The sequence below is a fragment of the Saimiri boliviensis genome, chromosome 5 (genome assembly GCF_048565385.1).
Source record: "Saimiri boliviensis isolate mSaiBol1 chromosome 5, mSaiBol1.pri, whole genome shotgun sequence".
Taxonomy (NCBI): Eukaryota; Metazoa; Chordata; class Mammalia; order Primates; family Cebidae; genus Saimiri; species Saimiri boliviensis.
The window spans coordinates 641181-657992 of record NC_133453.1 but is presented as its reverse complement, the minus strand read 5'-3'; the positions used below and the strand labels follow the sequence as shown (position 1 = coordinate 657992).

Below are 16812 nucleotides of genomic sequence, written 5' to 3'. Positions count from 1 at the left end.
TGAGTAGTTTAAGGGAAACGATTGTAGAAGAGCTAGGGTATGGATGAATCCATTGATGTATAAGCTCATTTTTTGCCCATATCTTATGGTAGAGATGATTGATATGCCAGCTGGTCTCTTTAGTCTAGAAAGATGAAGTATCTGGGGATTCATTTGTCCCTGTATGATACAGAACCCTTCCCTTGGAAGCAGAAGCAGCAGTCTGGGCGTGGTGGCTCACACCTGTAATCCCAGCCCAGTCAAAATGGTAAAACCCTGTCTCTACTGAAAATCCAAAAACTATTAGCTGGGTGTGGTGGTGTGTGCCTGCAATCCCAGCTACTCTGGAGGCTGAGGCAGGAGAATCGCTTGAACCCAGGAGGCAGAAGTTACAGTAAACCAAAATGACACAACTGAATTTCAGCCTGAGCAACAGAGTGGGACTCCATCTAAAAAAAAAAAAAAAAAGCAGCACAAGTAGCAGTCAACATCTTTATACTGTCTGATTTAACACTACTCTTTATGATTTTTAGTGCAATTTGGAGAGGTTATGTGTACAGTATTTTAGGAATTGTGAGAACCCAAGATTTGAAAATATGCCAAAATGAGAGTGAAATGCCTATCAAAAATGTTGGTGACCTTTCAAAGAATGTAGCTACAGTTTCCGTTTGAGCTCTCAAGATTATTTTCATTGTACAGTATAATATGAAAGGAAATTTGGGGTTGATCTAATTATTAGACAATAAAAATCTTAAGTAATGAAACTAACAGTACAGATATGAATTCTGTAGTAGGAGTGGCCATCTAGATAGAAGAGTTTAACTGGCAAGTGAACTGTAAATGAGCACATGAAACAAACTAAAGGACAAAATCAAGCTGTTTCAAGAAGAATTTTCCCACAGAGCTTAAGACAAAGAATAAAGAAGTACTTTGTTAGCCAAGCCTTAGTCCCTCATTTTCATCTAGACAAAGTCGTTAATAGTTTTGTAAATGTGAATTTTAACAATATTCTTTATACCTAAGCCTGGAAAAGGATTTTAACACCATGACCAACTAGAAAACTGGAAACATTGAACAAAATTTTGCTTTTTAACTTAATATTTTTTATACTGTGTTCTTAATACTGTTTCTCCTCCAGCCTAGAATTTGAAACACAGTTATGATTTGAGTCGCTGTTGAGTTCAGCAGGAAACAGAATGTGATGCCATCGCTGTCTTTCATTTTGAGCATCTGGATGATGCCCATGCTCTAAGTGGCTGTGAGGCCTTCCAGCCTAGTGCAGGCAGAGTCTTGTGTCATCTGATCATGTGCCACTTTGGGAACATGCGGTGATTATTATAGTCCTTTTGATAGTGAATTTCTGTATTTTTAGGACCAGAAGGTACATTTTAAGTCGAGAAAATTTGAAAGGGTAAAAATGGACATGTGACTGATAAAAGGGACACTCAAAATAGAACTGATGGTGACACTTGATGAGCTGCTGTCCAGATCATAAACCACCTATGCAAATTATGGAGATTGAACTGTGAAAAATTACTTTGGCAAGAAGTCTTTAAAAATATTTTGAAAGTTTGATTTCTTTAAAATACGTTACGGAAAATACTGTGATTTTTTAAAATATGGTTTACGTGTTGGCAGGAAAAAAATTATTGGATACTGTGTTGAGTTACACGCACCCATCATGGAATCAAAGGGCTCTTCCTCTCATCTGTAGTCTTACTCTGTGTAGACCCTATTAAGAAGCTGCTTTGCATGCTTGAGGACCTGTTCTGAATGACCCTACTCAGGAGGGGCGTGAGCCCTCACTGTGTGTGATGGTTTCTGGTGATGCTCATGTGATTCTGTGTGGGCAAACAGCAAGCAGCAGTACTGGACTTGGAGATGTGTGCCAGGTGTGTGTTGAGCAGCTTTCCCATGCTGCCTTATTACACTCCCATAAAACCCATTCAGGGTAAGAGTTGTGTGTGTTCTTCAGCTGAGGAAGCTGAGGCTAAGCATACCCACCAAGTAGGAACCAGGATTCCCACTCCAAACCCTCTGCTCTTAGGACAGTGTGAGGAAACCTGTTCCTTGTGATCAACTCAGGAGCCATAAGGGCCTAGAGAATACGTGCCTCTCTTCCACCTACAGCAAAGGATGCCTGACCCTTGGCTCAGACGGCTGTTGGTGCTGTTTTAGAGATTATTATACAATACACCAAAAGGTTCAAAGAGCTAAAAATATATCTCTGTACCTTTAGCTATACAGTCTAAACCGTTCATAAACCTATTTCTTCTATTTTGGTCTTCTTTGGGTTTGAAAAATAACAGGTCAGCATCTTCCCAAATCTCTTGACGTCCTTGGAAACCATGCATTTATGCCATTGAGGGCAGCTCAAGAATGGCTGGAAGACGTTGGTCACCTGGCTGGGACTTAGTGTTCCCTGTTGGCAGAGCCTTTCTCTGTGGCCTGCATTGTACCTCACACACTGCCTGCTACTTCTGGTCATGATGAGTTACCCAGGTTTTTAAATTTTTTTTTTTTTTTTTTTTTTGAGACGGAGTTTCGCTCTTGTTACCCAGGCTGGAGTGCAATGGCGTGATCTCGGCTCACCGCAACCTCCGCCTCCTGGGTTCAGGCAATTCTCCTGCCTCAGCCTCCTGAGTAGCTGGGATTACAGGCACGCGCCACCATGCCCAGCTAATTTTTTATATTTTTAGTAGAGACAGGGTTTCACCATGTTGACCAGGATGGTCTCGATCTCTTGACCTCGTGATCCACCCGCCTCGGCCTCCCAAAGTGCTAGGATTACAGGCTTGAGCCACCGCGCCCGGCGAGTTACCCAACTTTTAACAGCTTATGTCAGGTTGGACTTCAGTATTTATGGTCATGAAATAAGTGTTTCAGTTATTAAGGGGTTTGTTTATTCGTTAATAAACATCTGAGTGTCTCCTGTGTGGGGGACAAAAAGGGCTCTCTGACAGGTTTTTTTTTTTTTTTCTTTCAACAATTTGAGTTGAAATATCAAGAACCGCTTGGGATTCCATCCTCAGGGATAACTCTGTTGAAAGTCTCCAAGAGTATGGTGATCTAATTGTTGAACAAAGTTCATAATATGGTTTCTGCCCTCCCGAAACATTGCCTACAAATTATCTCTCTTTTTATGTTTAGTACTTTTAAAATGATTTATTAAAAAATTAAACTAGATTGATGGATGTTTTGGTGTAGTCCCTTAGAAAATTTGTTACGGAGTGTACAGTTTTGTTAATTAACTTAATTTGCATATAGTGATCAATGTTAAGTGATCAAACTTCATAGTTTGCTTCATACTGTTTGGTACTGTACCAAACTTGTCTTTTTTGGGGTGATTTCTGTAATATGTGTTCTGTTCTGGGTGACCATTTTAAAAGGGACCTTGGTAAGCTGAACTGTGTCTAAAAGAGATTGAATAGGTGAGGATTTAGGGAGGCAGAGGTTGGAGAGACAGTTAGATGAAAGGCTATGAATTATTTTTAAGCAGAGCTGTCCAGTGGTAGAATCAGCTGCTTCATTGAGTTATGAGCTCTTGGTCTATCAAGAAGAGGCAAAGTTCACAGCTCAGAGATTTTTGTAGAGAGGATTACTATAAAATGTGAAAGATCAATTTCCATGAACTTCAAAGGTTTTTTTTTTTTTAACCTTTATTCCTTTTAATTACTTTCTTATTGAGGTATAACTTACATAAGAAAGTGCATATGGCCAGACACGGTGGCTCACGCCTGTAATCCCAGCACGTTGGGAGGCCAAGGCAGGCAGATCATGAGGTCAAGAGATGGAGACCATCCTGGCCTACATAGTGAAAGCCCGTCTCTACTAAAAATACAAAAATTAGCCAGGCATGGTGGCATGCACCTGTAGTCCCAGCCACTCGGGAGGCTGAGGTGGAAGAATCCCTTGAACCTGGGAGGCGGAGGTTGCAGTGAGCTGAGATTGCCCCACTGCACTCCAGCCTGGTGACAGGGCAAGACTCCATCTCAAAAAAAAAAAAGAAAGAAAAAGAAAGTGCATGTATCTTTTGTGTGCAGCTTGATAATTTTACATTTGTAGACACATATGTATCCCTACCCAGAGAATGGGAGAATGGTGTAGAACAGGCTCCCTGTGCCTGTCTCAGTTATGACCCCCAAAAGTAGCCACCATTTTGATCTTTAGCATTATAAATTAGTTTTTCCAGATCTTGAATTTCATATAAGTATGTATGTATATATCATATACATGAATAGATTATGTACCCTGAAATTTATCAGTGTTGTTGATGTAACTGTGGCTTGCTTGCTTGTTCATTGCTGGGCAGTATTCCATTGTAAAAACAAATCACCATTTATCCATTCTGCTGTTTAATTGACATTTTGGTTGTTTCCATTTTTGAGCTACTATCAATGAAGCTGCTCTGAACATTCTTGAACATGTCTTTAGATCTCTATAAACAGACATTTCTGTTGGGTTTATACCCAGGACTGTCATTCCTAGGTTATAGGTTATACTTCTGTACAGCTTTAGTAAATACTATCAGTTTTCCAGAGATCATACAAATTTACAGTATTTGAGACTCCAGATGTTCCACTTCCTTGCCAATGTTGAGATTATCCATGTTTATATTCTCAGCTATTCTAGTGAGGCTGTAGTGGTATCTCATTGCGGTTTTAGTGTGCATTTCCTTGATGTAATATTGTCCAACTTTTCTCATTGTTTATTGGCCATTTGAATATCCTCTTTTGTGAATTGCCTATTTAATTAAGTCTTTTGGCCCGTTTATCTTTAATTGGTTTGTCTTGTTTTTCCTTATGATATGTAGATCTTAATATATGTTGGCTACAAGATCTTTGTTGGGTTTGTTTTTGTTCATTTTTAAGATGGGGGTCTCGCTGTATGGCCCAGGCTGGAATACAGTGGCGTCATCTCAGCTCACTGCAACCTCTTCCTCCCAAGTTCAAATAATTCTCATGTCTCAGCCTCTCAAGTAGCTGGAACTACAGGCACACGCCACCATATCCGGCTAATTTTTGTATTTTTAGTAGAGAGTAGTAAAAGTTTTGTATTTTTAGTCAGGCTGGTCTCAAACTCCTGATCTCATATTATCCATCTGCCTCGCCTCCCAAAGTGCTGGGATTACAGGGCGTGAGTCACCACGTGCAGCCCCTTCGTTGAATTTTTGTATTGCAAATATCTTCTAGTTTGTGGTTTGCCTTTTTCCTATCTTAACAGTATCTTTTGATGTACAGGTTGTAATTTTCAGGTAGTATCTTTTGGAGGTGGGTGTTTGTGTTTTTTGTGTCCTGTTTGAGAAATATTTGCCCCTCCCCGAGCCTTATTATCCTTTCCGTGATTCATGTTGAGTTAATTTTGTGCATGGTGTGAGGTTGGAGTCAGTGCCCATTTTCTCCTCTATGGATACACAGTTCCCCTGGCACCATTCATGAAAAGATCATCCTCCCTGCACTGAAGATTAAACACACACACATATGTATGTATGTATATTTATGAATACACATGTAACTGTGACTTTTTGGACTCATATTTAAAAACCCTGTTCTGGATGTTGGACCTTGCTGGTTAACAGGTGTCTTGTGACTATGCCTGCACTTGCAAAGTTAGTGTATATTGCCTTCATCAGTGTAGTCAGGCAGGCCTCCTGAAGCAAACCCTGGCTGCACTACCCTGGGAAGTGGAGGGACTCAGGTTAGGACTGTGAACCCTGACCTCCCCATTGACTCACAGCGGGGCAACCAGGTAGTTGAAGAAGAGGGGAGAGCTAAGAGAATTTCCTATTCTTGGTGCCACCTGAAATGCACACTCACCTCCCACAGCAGCCAGCAGAATCAGGAGCAGTGGCAGACAGTCCAGGAATCCATGAGCTAGAACTGCTAGGATGGAGAAGACGCAGTCCCTGCCCTTTAAACTTACCGTCTGGTAGGAGAAAGACACCCAGACAAATCAACAGGTCATGGTCAGCAGCAGTGCAAAGGGCAGTTCTATAGTTTAGTACCAGCTGCTGCAGTAATTAGGTAGAATTGACTGAATTACGAGAGACCACAAATGAGCTGACTTTTTATCAGATTCTCAAGGCATGCACTGGAAACTGATAGAAGGGAAGGAAGTGAGAGGGGATTTTTCTCTAATGGAATAGCCTGGGCATGTTATTACCCCTACACTCAGGTGAAGCCAGGTAGTGTGAGGCTGTATCAGGGTGAGGGACTTGGGGTGTATGTAGCCTCCCCACCCCAAGTCCTGACTCAGGAGAACCATAAGGAGGACTGCCCTGGTGATCCTGGTGAGAGGATGGAGTTTTGGACAGACAGTAAGGCTTTGAGAGAACTTCGTGGGGTTGTTTGGGCCCACAGTGAATTAGCTCATAGTTTCTGACTTATTAACAGCCTCAGAAACCCTGGTCTAGCTGCATTCTCCCCCTCTAGATGGACCACCTGTGGAGCACTGGCAGGCCTCCTCTAGATGCCCACAGGCATCAGAGGGAGTTCTTACTGGAGGAGGCCCTAAGCAATTATATCAGAGCAAGTTCAACCCAGATTTGCCCTTTTGTTATTTAGAAATTGTATTTATCGTGTCAGGTTGCTTTGTAGCTCACCTTCCCGTTTTAAAGAGGCGGTCCTTGTACTTTTATTATGCATACTTCTTTGTTACAATGGATTTCTTGCACAGTGAGAATCTGGTGATTAAACCTCAAGGAGCATCATGTCCTTTGGAACAATGACATTTGCCTCCCCAGTTTGCACATATTGTTTGTTAATTGCAAAGAATATGTGCCTATTGATTAAAAATTGAGACCTTAGGCCAGGCCACGCCTGTAATCCCAGCACTTTGGGAGGCTGAGGCGGGTGAATCACAAGGTCAAGAGATTGAGACCATCGTGGCCAACATGGTGAAACCCTGTCTCTAGTAAAAATACAAAAATTAGCTGAGTGTGGTGGCCGGCATCTGTAGACCCAGCTACTCGGGAGGCTGAGGCAGAGAATCACTTGAACCCAGGAGGTGGAGGTTGCAGTGAGCCGAGATTGTGCCACTGCACTCCAGCCTGGTGACAGAACGAGACTTCATTCAAATAAATAAATAAACAAACAAACATAGAAGTGAAGAAGTAAGAATGCCTTTGCCTCCACCCCTGCCCAGTTCTTTAATGATGGTTACTTTTAAAGATTTAGTGAACAGCCTTCCAAACTTAATACTATATAGAAGTTTATCCGTGGGGCGTGTGTGTTTTTAAAAAAATGGAATCATTATATACACTGTATAGAAATGGAGGCCTTTTTTCTTTTCACTTTTAATTTTTATTTTTTTTAGAGACAGGGTCTCTCTTTGTTGTGCATTCTGATCTTGGACTTCGGGCCTCAAACAGTCCTCACCCTCAGCTTCTCAACATGCTGAGTTCACAGGCGTAAGCCACCATGCCAGTCCCTGTTTTTTTTTTTTTTAATTAAACTGTGTTGTAGATTTTATTCAATAACACGTAGAGAGTTCTGTGTTCTTTTTAAGGGTAGCATAATTGTCCATTATGGATATGTCATTATTAATTTTGCCAGTTCTTTTTTTTTTTTTTTTTTTTTTGAGACAGAGTTTCGCTCTTGTTGCCGAGGCTGGAGAGCAATGGCTCAATCTCGGCTCATGGCTCACCGCAACCTTTGCCTCCCAGGTTCAAGCGCTTCTCCTGCATCAGCCTCCGTAGTAGCTGGAATTACGCATGCTACAACACTTGACTAATTTTTGTATTTTTAGTAGAGACAAGGTTTCGCCATGTTAGCTAGACTGGACTGGAACTCCTGACCTTAGGTGATCCACCCACTTCGGCCTCCCAAAGTGCTGGGATTACACGCATGAGCCACAGTGCCAGGCATATTTTATCAATTCTTTGCCGAATTTGCCCTTAACATGTTTAGGTCTGTACAGTTGTGTGAAGATACCTGTAGGAAAAAGTTCTAGGAGTAGAATTGCTAGGGCAAAGGTAAATCCAAACTTTAAATTTTGAAAGATATTTTCAGATTATCCCCTCACAAATCACATTAACTTACATTCTTCTCAGCACTCTGTGAAAGCGGCTGTTTCTCACAAACACACCAGTATTGGTATCATCATTCTAACCCTCTTTGATGGGTGAAAAATATGTCACTGTTTTATTATTAGAGGAATTTAGTATCTTTTTAAATGCCTACTAACCATTTATACATATTTATCTATTAAGAGCAAAATGAAAAACTGTAACGTTTTTCAGTGTGATTCTAGATTATAACTGTGCTGACTGTGTTTCTATTCAGATGTTTTCACTTTTCTTTAGTCAGATCTGTCCTTTCCTTTTGCTTAGGGAGACTTTACCTTTCCCAGATTATAGAATTTCTTCTCTGTTTTGTTCTGGTCTTTAGGTCCACTGGAATTTATTTTTGTGAGTAATGTATAGTAGAACTCTGTTTCCATTTTTCTTCTTCTTTTGTTTGAAACAGGGTCTTACTCTGTCACCTAAGCTGGAATGCAGTGGCACAATCTCGGCTGACTACCACCTCTGCCCCATGGCTCAGGTGATCCTCCCACCTCAGCCTCCTGAGTAGCTTGGACTACAGGTGCATGTCACTACACCCAGCTGATATATAATTTTTTTTTTGTAGAGACGGTGTTTTGCCATGTTGCCCAGGCTTATCTCAAACTCCTGTACCCAAGCAATTCTCCTGCCTCAGCCTCCCAGAGTGCTGGACTAACAAGCGTGAGCCACCATGCTCAGCCCATTGTTTTCCTTAATGGAACAGTCAGTTGCCCCACCTCCTTTATGAACAGTTCTTCTCATTGATGTGAAATACTACCAAATAATATTTTTTTTACTCCTTGTAATTTCCTATTGATCAAATATTTACTGGGATCTTATGTAAACAGAGACTCTAAGACTAGCTTTTTAGTAAATATTAATTTTTTTTTTTTAGACAAGGTCTCACTCTGTCACCCATGCTAGAGTGCAGTGGCAGGATCATGACTCACTGCAGCCTCCTTCTCCCAGTCTCAAGCAGTCCTTATACCTCAGCCACCTGAGTAGCTAGGACTACAGATGTGCACCGTCATGCTTGGCTCATTATTTTTTTTTTTTTTTTTTGAGACGGAGTTTCGCTCTTGTTACCCAGGCTGGAATGCAATGGCGCGATCTCGGCTTACCGCAACCTCCGCCTCCTGGGTTCAGGCAATTCTCCTGCCTCAGCCTCCTGAGTAGCTGGGATTACAGGCACGCGCCACCATGCCCAGCTAATGATTTGCATTTTTAGTAGAGACAGGGTTTCACCATGTTGACCAGGATGGTCTCGATCTCTTGACCTCGTGATCCACCCGCCTCGGCCTCCCAAAGTGCTGGGATTACAGGCTTGAGCCACCGCACCCGGCCTAATTTTTTAACTTTTGGTAGAGGCAAGGTGTCACTGTATTGCCCAGGTTGGTCTCAAACTTACAGACTCAAGCAGTCCACCTGCCTCAGCCTCTCAAGTTGCTGGGATTATAGGTGTGAGCCACCACACCTGATGTAAACATCAAAATTATTTGATAAAATATTTACCAAAACTAGAAATGGTCCCTGTACCCTAAAGTTACAAAGATATATTACTAAAAACATACTAAATATAAAATGGAAGGAATTTTTTAGCTTTATTTATTTTGTTGCCAGTTTCTGAGCACAAATGCCTTAGACTTTTTTTTTTTTATATAGTTTATAAATCTTATACACTGGAAGACAAAGTGAAGCAACAAATAAAGTTGTATGTGTGGGAAGTAGTTTTATGCAGTTTTCATAAACCCTTCCTGTTTAGTCATTCAGTCCTTGTTCTTCTTCCCACCTCTTTCCACACAGCCTAAATGCGATGGCCAGCTATTACTGACACAAGTGTGGAAGCGTTTGAATCTGGTGGAATGCGACTACTTCGGGTTGGAGTTTCAAAATACTCAGTCCTACTGGGTAAGTTCTTTTGATTTGTGATAGAAACAGGCCCTAGGCATGTAGTAGGATGCCTGTGAAGTGCATGGGCATGCAGCCTTTGGGCTGCTGTAATGACACCAGCAGGATCTTTCATAATTGTCACATGATCAGCATCAAATATTTTTGCTATTGGAATATATTATTGCTACCTGTAGGTAATATATTTGCCTTTAATCCAAGCCTGAATTCACACCCTCCCTAAATTCTGTCCTGTTCGTTAGCACACGTGCTGAGGAAACTCTCTTAAAAGTTATGAAAGCAACCTCTCATACATCCTAGATGAAAATCATTTTGAAAGTGGATTTGTAGCAAACTTAACTGGTTATGCTTCATTTTACTTAATAGAGGCAACCTTAAAAAGTACGGAGTTTTAATATTTATAGATGGAACTGTTTTAAAGAAATGTACATTGGCCAGGCGCAGTGGCTCACGCCTGTAATCCCAGCACTTTGGGAGGCCAAGTAGGGCAGATCACAAGGTCAAGAGATTGAGAGCATCCTGGCCAGTATGGTAAAACCCCATCTCTACTAAAAATACAAAAAGTAGCTGGATGTGGTGGTGCATGCCTGTAGTCCCAGCTACTTGGGAGGCTAAGGCAGGAGAATCACTTCAACCCAGGAGGCAGAGGTTGCAGTCAGCCGAGATCGCACCACTGTACTCCAGCTTGGGCAACAGAGCGAGACTCTGTCTCAGAAAAAAAAAAGAAACATACACCAACCCTTTAAAGTTCAAATAAAAAGCATGTCAGCATCATTAAGTTCTGTCCAGCCTTTCAGATACCCTTGGCGGTGTGACTGGATTTATCCAAGTTTCCTGTTCCAGTGACATGATGTACCTCTTTTTTGCAGAAGTCCTCTCATCGGTTTGTTTACAAATGCAGTAATACCAAATAGTTATTTGTTTTTAACAAATACCCAGAAACAATGATTGGGACCCATTCTGTGCATAGCAGCAACTGAATGGAGGTATCCAGTATATATACAGCACTTTTAATATTTTCCCAGGCTTCCTGAAGCAGGCATTGCTATGCTGCTTGTACCGTTTGTTTTATCAGGATTCAACTTGCAAAAGGGGAGGTAGAGTCAAAATATTCCTGACATAAAAATTTATCTAATCATAACCATTTTTGTTTTTATAGCATACTTGTTAAATAGAGACATTATTTAATAGATCGGATTTCTTCTGTTAACTCTTCTTTAGATTTGGCTTGAACCTATGAAACCCATCATTAAGCAGATACGAAGTAAGTCCTTGGTTTAACTCTTTAAAGTCTGTTCGTTTAAGATGCTTTGTTCTGGAATGCTTAAATGGCATGTTCAAATGTCCATTGTCAACACTGTGTATGGTTAGCAGGAAGTAATCACCAACAGCAGATAAACTTGGAAGTAATTTTGCTGTTTAGTTTTAGTAAATTTAACTCAGAAGATTCTAGGTGACTCGCTTCTCATTTGGAAGTAAGAGTATGTGCTGTTTGATGTCATCTTAATGTTTGACCAGTATACAAAAATTAAGTACAGAGTTTCTTCCTCAGTTATGAAAAGACATTGAGATTTTTCATTTAAATAGCTTTTAATGAAATAGTGAATCCTGTTTTACAGTTATAAACATAATTGTCATTGTGAATATAGTAATAACAATTCCATTATTATATTTGAGACAGGGTCTCATACTTTGTTGCCCAGGCTGGAGTATAGTAGCGTGAATACAGTTCTCTGCAGCCTCCTGGGTTCAAGCTATCTTCCCACCTCAGTCTCAAGATAATTATTTTTGTTCATCTAGCTATTGAATTTTAAAAATTAAATCATGTAGCATTTCTCAGTTCTTCTGTAATTGTGTCATATGAAATATGTAGTTGTCTGAATCATCCATAATTTTTGGTATTGCTATTATAAATTGAAGAAAAACGTGTAGAAATAACTTTGTCATATCAGAACAAGGATTTCTGAGGAAAGAAAAAAATAACTTTGTTATATAAACTAAGATAATGTACCTTTACAGTAATCAGATTTCAAAAATAATATGTTTTTCTTACTACTACTGATAGTGGCCCGGCACAGTGGCTCACCCCTGTAATCCTAGTACTTTGGGAGGCTGAAGCGGGTGGATCACCTGAGGTTAGGGGTTCGAGACCAGCCTGGCCAACATGGCGAAACCCCGTCTCTACTAAAAATACAAAAATTAGCCAGGCGTGATGTTACGTGCCTGTAATCTCAGCTACCTAGGAGCCTGAGGCAGGAGAATCGCTTGAGCCTGGGAGGATAGAAGTTGCAGTGAACCGAGATCATGCCACTGCACTCCAGCCTGGGTGACAGAGTGAGACTCCATCTCAAAAGAAAAAAAAATACTGTAAAAATTAACTTCTTTTATTATTTTTTTTCCTGAAACATAAATTGGGGGAAAAAATAGATACATATAGAGAGAGTAAGTGTGTGTGTGTGTGTGTGTGTGTGTGTGTGTGTGTGTGTAGGGGTAGGGCAGGCAGAGTCTTGTTCTGTCACCTAGCCTGGAGTGCAGTTGTATGATTTCAGCTCACTGCAGCCTCTGTCTCCTGGGCTCAAGCGATCCTCCCACCTTGGCTTCCCAAGTAGCTGGGACAGGCATGCTCCACCATACCTGGCTAATTTGGGTGGTTTTTTTTTTTTTTTTGGCTGGGACCAGTAGGTAGAGATGGAATTTCACCATGTTGCCCGGGCTGATCTGATACTCCTAGGCTCAAGTGATCTGCCAGCCTCAGCATCCCAAAATTCTGGGATTATAGATGTGAGCCACTGCACCCAACCTATATTGGAAATTTTTTTTTTTTTTTTTTGAGGCGGAGTTTCGCTCTTGTTACCCAGGCTGGAGTGCAATGGCGCGACCTCGGCTCACCGCAGCCTCCGCCTCCTGGATTCAAGCAATTCTCCTGCCTCAGCCTCCTGAGTAGCTGGGATTACAGGCACGCGCCACCATGCCCAGCTAATTTTTAGTATTTTTAGTAGAGATGGGGTTTCACCATGTTGACCAGGATGGTCTCGATCTCTTGACCTCGTGATCCACCCGCCTCAGCCTCCCAAAGTGCTGGGATTACAGGTTTGAGCCACCGCGCCCGGTTTAATGTGCAATTTCATTCTTCTTTTTAAGGCTTTCTTGAGTAATCCCTGCTCCATGCAAAAGATTTTAAATTTCACTATGTGATTGGTACTTGGGACTCATAAATTCATATACAGGAAATGCTTCTTTTTCTTTTGTTCAGAGACAGGGTCCCACTCTGCTGCCCAGACTGGAGTGCAGTGGTGCAATTGTAGCTCACTGCAACCTCAAACTCCTGGCCACAAGCCATCCTTTCACCTCAGCCTCCTTAAAGGCTGGGATTACAGATGCACACCACCAAACCTGGGCAGACATTTCTTGATATCATATTATTTGAAAATATTTGCTGTTAACAGTCTGCTTGGAAGCATGACCTCAGTTATACAGTAATATATGAAAAGACAGTAAATGCAAAGATCGACCTTATTTGTGAAGTTTAAATTTTTTTGTTACAGGGCCAAAGAATGTGGTGCTTCGCCTAGCCGTAAAATTTTTTCCACCTGATCCTGGTCAGCTACAAGAAGAATATACAAGGTAAAGAGCTCACAGAGCTGAAGCTGTTGTCAGCAGGAATCTTGTATTCACCTGTTATCTCCCACAGCACCTGGCTCATTGAAAGAATGAATGAGTCTAATATGCACAGAGAAGTGATAATGTAGAGTGGTTAAAAGAAGCATGTTGGTAACTGACGCTTGCACAAACATGTGAATAAGACTTCAGTGTAAGAATTATGGTACAAATTTGAGAATAAAAAATAGAATGGGATGTTAGGGTCATTTTGAACTTATGTTTTCCAGATGAACATAGATTTATGCATGTTAATAAGGTTCTCAGGGATTCTGCTTATGTATACTTATTTATCAACAAAATACACTTAATTGGTAGAAGTACTCAGTGTGTTAGTCCTTAAGAATTTATGGAGCAGAAATATTTTTGGTCACTTCTTTTGTGCTACTCTTTTGAATTCAAGATTGATTCTTCGTAGGAATGATCTAAAGATGGCAGGGTGCCATGGCTCACATCTGTAATCCCAACTCTTTGACTGAGGCGGGTGGATCACCTCAGGTTAGGAGTTCAATACCTCCCTGGCCAACATGGCAAAACCCAGCTAAAGAAAATTAGCCAGGTATGGTGGTGAGCGCCGGTAATCCCAGCTAATTGGGAATCTGAGGCAGGAGAATCTGTTGAACCCAGGAGGCAGAGGTTGCAGTGAGCTGAGATTGCGCCATTGCACTCCAGCCTGGGCGACAAGAATGAAACTCCATCTTAAAAAAAAAAAAAAAAAAAGAAAATGTTAACATTTGTTTCATCTGGACAGTAGGGTTATGGGAGGTTTTTCTTTGAATTTTTTATATTTGTTCACGTATCAATTATATTATGAAGAATAGTTGAATAACCTGAAAACCCCAGGTTAGATATAAAGGAGAACTGTGGTGTTGCAGTGGTATCAGAATAACTTTTTTGCCTTCTGGATAAAAGTGTATTCGTAAACAAATCATAGATGTCTTATGAACTCTTTTTTAAAGGTTTTTGCATACCATTTTAACAACACGAAATCATAGAATGTCAGCTACAAGGAAATGAAGAGATCACGTTAGTTCAGCCTCTTGTTAAAGTTTAGTTTAGGAAACTAAACTCCGAAGATGGCAAAAAGTATTTTCATGAGTGATCATAGATCTTAATAGCATGCCTGACATTTACCAAAAAAAGACTCTTTTGAGGGAATCATCTTTAAATAAATAAGTAAATAAATAAATATGGGTGTGTGTGTGTGTATATATATATATTATATATGAGTGTGTACGTATATATATATATATTTTTTCAGATATATATATATTTCAGGTATATATATCCTGAAAATGATGGATAACATCATTTTTCCATTTCCTAATTCAGGATCATTCTGGGTCTTAAGTTTTAGGGCTCATGCTGGTAACTCGGTGTTATAGTTACTTCCTTCTCTCCCATATTTATGTGGAAGATTCTTTTTTCTGTTTGTAAAAAGGTGCATATTTATGGTAAAAGAATTTTCTTCCCAAATAAAGCTAAGGGCCAGGTATGGTGGCTGACACCTGTAATCCCAGCACTTTGGGAGGCCAAGGTGGGAGGATCGATTGAGCTCAGGAATTCAAGATCAGCCTAGGCAACATGGGGAGACTTCCTCTCTACAAAAAATTAGCCAGACATGGTGGTGTACACCTGTAGTCCCAGCTACTCTGGAGGTTGAGTCAGGATTATCCTGTGAGCCCAGGAGGTCAAGGCTGCAGTGAGCTGTGGTAGCGCCACTGCACTCCAGCATGGGCAACAGAATGAGATCCTGCCTCAAAAAAATAAGTAAACAAAATAAGTCAAAAGTAAAAGTTTCCACTTACTTACCACTCTACTCTCCACATAAGTATGTATCCTTCAGATGAAAGCAGAGATGTACAATAAACACATAGAAACAAGAACTTTAAAGAAGTTACAGATGTTACAAAGCAGTATCGAATGTTACATCTTGAACTGTAGGTTGGTTTGTGTCCCCCACTTATTAAGCATGCCATGGACATTTTTCCATGTTGTATATAGAAATACACTGAATTAGGCTGTAACGTAATTTAATCATTCTCATATTCATCTGTATTTATTTCCAATTTTTCTCCATTATAATGCTGCAAAGAAACATTGTTCGCATAGCTTTGTGAACTGTGGCAATATTACTGTAGGAAAGTTTGTAGAAATGGAATTGCTGTGTTAAAGGGTATGCACATCCTGAATTTGAAGAGAATGTAGTAAATGTGAATAGTGTGCACTGGAGCATGTATTCCACTGGGGGAAGGGAGTTGGTCTTGCTTACCATTGCATTTCCAGCTCCCAGAACAGTATCTAGAACATAATTCACGCTCAGTAATTATTTGCTGGTGGAATAAATGAACATAGAAATATTTTCAGTTGCCTTCTCTCATTACATTCTCACTAATAGTTTTCCAAAATGCCTGTTTCTCAGATCTTAACCAACACCAGATTCTATCAATCTGTTAAACTTTCACGGCCATGCTTTAAACTGTATTTTCGTTGGACATTTCTCCTGTTTTGTCCAAAATTGTGAGCATAGTTTTGTGTTGGTAACAGAAGTAATGTGAATTTGTCACCTTCCTCCTTGAAGGTATGGCTACAGATATGTAATTATACGAGTAGGTGGTATGCCTGAAAAGGCTAATTTCTTTTTTTTTTCTCCCCACTCCGAGATGGAAGTTCACTCTTGTTGCCCAACCTGGAGTGCAGTGGCATGATCTCAGCTCATTGCAACCTCCGCCTCCCAGGTTCAGGCAATTCTCCTGCCTCAGCCTCCGAGTAGCTGGGAATACAGGCCTGTACCACCACACCCGGCTAATTTTTGCATTTTTAGTAGAGACAGGGTTTCACCGTGTTGGTCAGGCTGGTCTCAAACTCCTGATCCCAGGTGATCCACCTGCCCCAGCCTCCCAAAGTGCTAGGATTACAGGCGTGAGCCACCACACCCAGCCAATTTCTTTTTATTCACATCAGAGTGCCTCAGCGTGTTCAGCACTTTCTGCACACTCTCCATGTGTGTGACTCAGTCTGCTGAGTTGGTTTGTCATCTGACCTTTGCATGGCGACTGTTTGTTTCATGAAGGGCCTTTTGTGTCTTTGCTGTTTTGTGATGGCCTTGCATTTTGCTCGCTGTTGGGTCACTGCCACTTTCTAGGGCTCATTTGCTGTCTTGCTGTGAAGATGTGTCTATGTTACATTCAGAGAATGTTTGGAGTTGATCTCCGTCTTATTTTGTA

At 40.9% G+C, this 16812-nt stretch overlaps 1 protein-coding gene across 12 annotated transcripts in view; it reads left to right on the top strand.

Moving 5' to 3' along the window:
• The window catches only part of FARP2 (FERM, ARH/RhoGEF and pleckstrin domain protein 2), a 145325-nt gene that overhangs the window by 42402 nt on the left and 86111 nt on the right, over nt 1-16812 (top strand). For 11 of the 12 annotated variants that reach the window (XM_039469883.2, XM_074398718.1, XM_074398714.1 and 8 more), the window contains 3 exons: nt 9824-9928; nt 11150-11192; nt 13474-13552. In XM_039469883.2, the coding sequence (XP_039325817.2) occupies nt 9824-9928; nt 11150-11192; nt 13474-13552 (227 nt within the window). The remainder of the gene's footprint in view (nt 1-9823; nt 9929-11149; nt 11193-13473; nt 13553-16812) is intronic. The other variant, XM_074398717.1, reaches the window with a different exon arrangement.